Source organism: Aplysia californica, unplaced genomic scaffold, assembly GCF_000002075.1.
Source record: "Aplysia californica isolate F4 #8 unplaced genomic scaffold, AplCal3.0 scaffold00360, whole genome shotgun sequence".
Taxonomy (NCBI): Eukaryota; Metazoa; Mollusca; class Gastropoda; order Aplysiida; family Aplysiidae; genus Aplysia; species Aplysia californica.
In genome coordinates, this window is record NW_004797630.1 from 281,029 (window position 1) to 287,028 (window position 6,000).

Consider the following 6,000-nt stretch of genomic DNA (forward strand, 5'->3'; position numbering starts at 1 on the left):
GCCTAATATGTTGTTTTATATTTTTTATGACCTCTTGTTGAATCATTAAAGAATTGTGTAATATGTGCATATGGCCTCAATAAACTTTCAAATTAACCTGAGCCGTACAGGCCTAATCCAGCCTTCCCGTCATGTTGCTATTCCGGCGTTCCCTTTGTGGCGCCGTACTGGCTTTTACCGGCTTGAAACACTCGCGTTTAGTGCAGGCTTTGAAATAATTGAAATAAGAATATTCCACTCTAAATTTTGATGTTGATCTTTATAAATTATATGTGAAATTTATTTGAAATACGTCGCTTAGATCAAAAGCAAAAGCAATTTCTTTGCAACACCCCATGAACCTCTGAAAAACACTGGACCAACTCGGTTCTGGGAAGCCATCAGCTGGCTGCCATTTTGGTTCTGCTGTGCTGACCTGCTGACACATATAAGAGAGTTAAATGTCATATCATCCAATACTTCATCTTTGCCCACAGGCCTTGACTCCTCACGCAGCCGCCAAATGACTACCTTACATCGGAGCGGCTCAGCCACAAGGCCGCTGTCCTCAATAGACAGTGCCAGGTCTAGCGCTGGTCATCGCAGTGTACTCCCTGCTCCAATGGTCACTCAGCACAACAAAGGGGAGATCACCAGCAAGGGAGCTGCTTCTCTTCTTGGCAGGTACGTACTGTCGTCATTCAACATTGCAATATGTGTCAAAATTCAGAGAAAAAATTAAAATAAAGTATATTGTCGAATTTGATGAGGCACATTGTTTGGTCCTATAGTCTCATTCTTCTTTTTAAAACAGGAACTGATTTAGATTAATTAAATACCGTGGAACTCGGATTCAACGAGGTCGCCGGGCCTGATCTAAAATCTCGTTGAATCCGAGTGTTCGTTAGAGCAAACATGAGGTTTTGTGTAGATAATTACAGACACCGATCACATAATGTATAAAGAGAAATAACAAGTGGTGCCTGAAATGCCTGCATATTATGAGCTGTGTTAAAAAAAGACTGATATGTTCAAATGCACACCTGTGTCATTTCAATTGTTTGCCAGAAAGTTGTGTTGCTGTTTAGAGCCTAGCATACAGCTGCTTTTTATTCCATAGACCAGCGCACACTTCATTACGTAGATCTATGTAAAGACGAGCATATCATTGTAATAATGATCTGTTGCCGGGGAAAAAAACAAACTGTGAAACATTTGTATCTGACATATATGTGTCACAACGTGGTGGAATTGGGCGCTCGTCAATTTTGGGGCATGTGGGGTTATTGGTATCTTCTTAAAGCCTGTTCATTTTACTTCTTTTTGGTGAAAAAAATATTCATCTGTATTGAACAGAAGTCGAAATATTTGCGATTGAATGAAGTCGGGGTCACCAGATTTCAGAGGTAAAATTTGCAAGAAAATAGCCACCAAAGTTTGGTAACTTCCATGGCCTTCAAACTGAAAATTTACATTTTTTGTGCCTTTAATCGATGTTTTTCAATAAAATCCTCTCAAAATTGTGTTTTTAATTGGACGTTAAAGGTGTTCAGCCGAAAAAAGAAAATTAGACAAAAATTGCCAATTGGCCATAAAAGTGCCAATTTCTTCTATTTCATTATTTTGATTTCAGTGAGATGCCTCACATAGTGGTTAAGAAGGGCAAAAACAAACTTTGTACTATGAAGTCATCTAATGATGAACAATTTATTGTCATTCCCAGCTCTTTGACACATGGCATGCGACCTTTTGCACCACGAAGTCCAGCTGATGTCAGACCAGAGGATGTCATCAAATTTTCCAGACAGGGAGGAAAACTGACTCAGGGGGTGGTCAAGTTTGTGGGGCACCTGCCTGGACGAGGCGAGGCTTACCTCGGTGTGGAGCTGGATAGAGATGGTAAGTTCTTCGTGTGGTGTTCTGCTAGTTTTTGTATTCAAGCTTTGCGGGAGAGCCTACAAAAATCTTTGAAATGGTTAAAAATATGTACAGTTTGATTCCCTTTTTGGACATCATATAAGATGAACTTTCTTCGTCACTGCATGAGGAGAGTCTGCACTGAAACTGCAGTGGTTATATATAGCCTGTAGTTTCTACAACAGTGCACATCTTGTTTACCGTTTCTGACTGGCTGCAGTTAAATTTTTTAGTGCTGGAAGGAAAATGAAAGTTATTTAGGCGGTTGCAGACTAGATTAAGGCATTTTGATACGTCTTCATGACCGTAAAACATTGAATTACATCAGTTGGATTTAGTTCTTGATTCCTTATGTTTGAAAATTTTTGGCCGTTAGGGGCCATGTGTGTTAATTCAGCCAATTTAAAACAATTTTTTTATATATTCTTTTTCATAAAAAATTACAAATCAAAGGTGCAGTGGTGGAGTGGTAGTGCTCTCGTCTCTAAAGCGCAAAGTCCGGGTTCGAGCCTCGGTCTGGACACAGATTTTTTTCGCCCCCTCCTGCTCACCCAGCAGTAATGGGTACCTGACTTCGAGTTGGGGAAGTAAAGGTGGCATGGAAGGGAACTGACCGTCCTACCACAATATGCCAAAGACCCAGAACAAGGCAATCCCCAATGTCTGGATGGGATGCGGAAACAACTTTTTTACAAATCAAAATTTTGGGTTCATGAGTATTTAACACTTTGTGGTCTGCGCCGGTGAAGATTATTTGTTTCGGTCACTTCTGTGCCGGGCCCGAGAATTCCGTTGCAGTCATTCTCCTGGCTGGGTGACCGGATTGGGTATTTTGTAGTGCCGGCTGTGTGACTGCAAAGTGTTAAATGGCAATTAGTCAAATAACAAAACCTGTTTGCATCTACGATTTTTAGAACGTCACGGGAAATTTATAGGAATACCTTAAATCGTTGCAATTGGGAAACAGAGCTCACATTTTAAATAAGTTAAACAAGCCAGATGAGTTCTGTACACGTATTGGAGCAGGAATTAAATTAATCCATATCATTGTCATCTACGTCATGGTTCAGACACACTGTCTCATAGAAAGAACTAAATGGCAACTGTGTTTGTAACGAGCCCATTAAATCAATTCTCTGCATTACTTTTGAAACTTTTGTCTTTGCAATTTGTTTTGAATTTGCCTGTGGGGAGGTTTTTTAATCAAATGTCCCCCTTGGTCTTTGTGCTGTGACGTTGTACCCCTCTCAACCTGAGCTGGCCCCACAGACAGTGTTGAAGCAGCGTGCTTCCGAAAGGATCTAATATGTATATAATAATAGATAGCATTTGTAAAGTGCAAATCCCCGCTCAACAGCAAGCTGTGTGCACTTCCCAATCTATACTATTACCCCAGCAGACCTGCGAGCATTCTGAAACAACCTCTACTTCCTGGGAAGCATACAGTGCAAGTGGCAATTTATAGGAGCTAAAACACTAACATACTGACAAGATATTTCGCTGTCTATGGCCGGGTACCCATTCCCAAGTGCCTTTCTCAAGGACACAACGTCGGGCCCACGGCTCAAACCCTGACCCCACAACATCACGATTACGAGTCCAGTAGCCTAACCACTAGGCCACCGACACCACATGGTTAATGTATCACGGCGTGGTGGAATCAGACTCTCGTCAATTTTTTGGGCGTGTAGAGTTATTGGTGTCATCTTAAAGCCGGTTCATATATCTATCTGTCTATGAAAAACATACCCATCTATCTTAAAGAGAAATAAAGATATTTGCGATAGAAGGAAGTGGGGTCACCTGATTTCAGAGATAAAATCAGGGAGAAAATTGTCACCGAAGCCTGGTGCCTTTCAATTGTTCAAAGTTCTTGGAAACTGAAAATGTACCTTTTTTATGCCTTTAATCAACATTTTTCAGTAAAATCCAGAGAGAAATGTGTTTTGAAATGGAAATGAAAGCTGTTCTGCTAAAAAAGGAAAATTTGAAAAAAAAATTCCAAATGTGTAGAAAAAAGCCTGTATCTTCAATTTCATGATTTTGTCGAGCACCTGATTTCACCAGGATGTCTCTTATATGTGTCTATGGGGTTGTAAAACATTTACAATCTAAATATTTGACAATTACATCACTGACTCATACAGACCACTTTGAAGGGACGTAAAATATCTACAATATTACTATATAATGCACAATTAGACTGCAGGCACATCAAATTGTAAAATTGTAGTAGTAGATGGTACTATTTTACAATTAGAGTACAGCCTCAAATAGACCACTTCAAATTGTGAAATAGTAATTGTAGATGTTTTACACTCCCATGACACAATTTAGGTCATTTAAGTGCATCCTCTTTTGTCCTCTTTCATTTACTGTTATCACAGGGCTAAAAGACCTTTTGCCGCTGTAAACAAGAAGTGAAAGAACGCAAGAAAAGATAAACGAAACCAAATATCATATATGAACGTATGAGTAAGGTTTCAGTTTTGTTTATGTATGCTGTTCCACAAGTTGAAAGGTTGCACCTCCTGCTGGTGTGTGGTAGCTCTACACATTATCCCCCAACCTACAGGAGGTAGGCATTATGATCAAAAGGTGAAAAGGGCACTTGATCTGTGTGTCTTGCAGTTCTAGTTTCCTTTTCAGTTGCCTTGTATTGATATGTTATGTGTGTGCACAGCTGAAGACTTTTGTTATTTTGCGTTGATACCAAAAAGTTATTTGGTTGTTAGGACAAATTTGTTGTTACTTTTTCCGCATAACATAATTATAATGATGCCTTCTCCCCCCCTCCCCTTTTTTTTTTCTCGCAGAAGGAAAACATGACGGAACATTTGAGGGCATCCGATATTTCAAATGGTAAGTTTTTCTTACATTTCAAATAGTATAGTTGTTTCAAGTTGGTCACAAGTTTAGCCAGTAGGTCGAAGCTCTTTGTTACAATCTTTGTTGGCTGGGAATTTTTGCTTCCATTCAGAGATTATTTGTACCTTCTCTCTGTATAGCACAGAGTGATCCATCTTTGGATTAACCTTTATGACACGTAAAAGGGATTCCCCCTTCAGCAACATTAGACCATCAATGTTATGTTTAAAGTCAAACAAAGGGAAATCTACCAGGAAAGAGAATTCTTTAAATTAATATACTGTCCAATTTCAAACAAATACATTTGTTCACTCAATGTTTCAATAACATTTTTACATTTTTACTCTGTCCAAACTAATCAATTTCCATCTGGGTTTTTTTTAATTTAGTTAATTTTTTTTTCACAGACTGAGTTTATTGTGAGTGGAAAAGAAAATGTGCAAATCCACTCAATGTTTGAATTTACATTTGTTTTTGGGTTGTTGTTTTTTTCCAGTAAACCAAGCAAGGGAGTGTTTGTGGCTTTCAACAAAGTGGTCATGGCTTGGGCTCCTTAGCTGCCGCTGTTGGAGGGCTTGGTGCTTTGTGTCAGTGAAAGCTCAATCTGAGCTCATTTTTCTTGTATTGGTTTTATCTTTAACCTGTCCTTTAAAAAGTGTGTTGTTGTTGGTAAGCAATTTAGTTGTTATAATTTATGTTTCACTTTTGACCATAGTGGTGAAATCAGGTGCTCGTAAAAATAATGAGGTCAAAGAAATCAGCATTTTTCTGGCTTTTGGGAGAAAAAAAAATTTTGCCTCAATTTGTTGATCAAAGGCACTTTTATTCAATGTAGACTTATACTTTTTTCATAAAAAACAAGACAAATAAACAGGCTTTTAGAAAATACTAAAAACTCCTTTTGCCCAAAAATTAATGAGCGCCTGATTCCTCTGTGTCATGACACGAATTGTTTTAATGAATACTGTACCACTGATTTTTTGTACATCTGCATATTATGTTGCTTGTTGTATTTTCAAGCCATTAGATTTACACAATATTTTTTAACCTTTTCCTAATTCAATTCTTGATTAATTTCGTTTCACAAATCAGTAAGGAGAAAGGAAAAATAGTTTAAAGTTTGCCTTATGTTTTGTAACTTTGAGCTTCCATGTATATGAATACAATTTTAAATTTGAGTAGTGAATAAAATACCCATCTACTTTGTGTATAAGTCGAGAAATTTGCGATTGAAGG

General features: G+C 38.3%; 1 protein-coding gene across 1 annotated transcript in view; it reads left to right on the top strand.

The window, feature by feature from the left end:
• Positions 1–5,481, top strand: part of LOC101859260 — a gene marked incomplete at its 3' end in the record, with an annotated part of 58,343 nt that extends 52,862 nt beyond the window's left edge. Inside the window, 4 exon segments of the mRNA XM_005103138.3 lie at positions 477–663; positions 1,703–1,878; positions 4,713–4,758; positions 5,261–5,481. Of these exon segments, the coding sequence (XP_005103195.1) occupies positions 477–663; positions 1,703–1,878; positions 4,713–4,758; positions 5,261–5,321 (470 nt within the window).
• Positions 5,482–6,000: the final 519 nt, after the last annotated feature.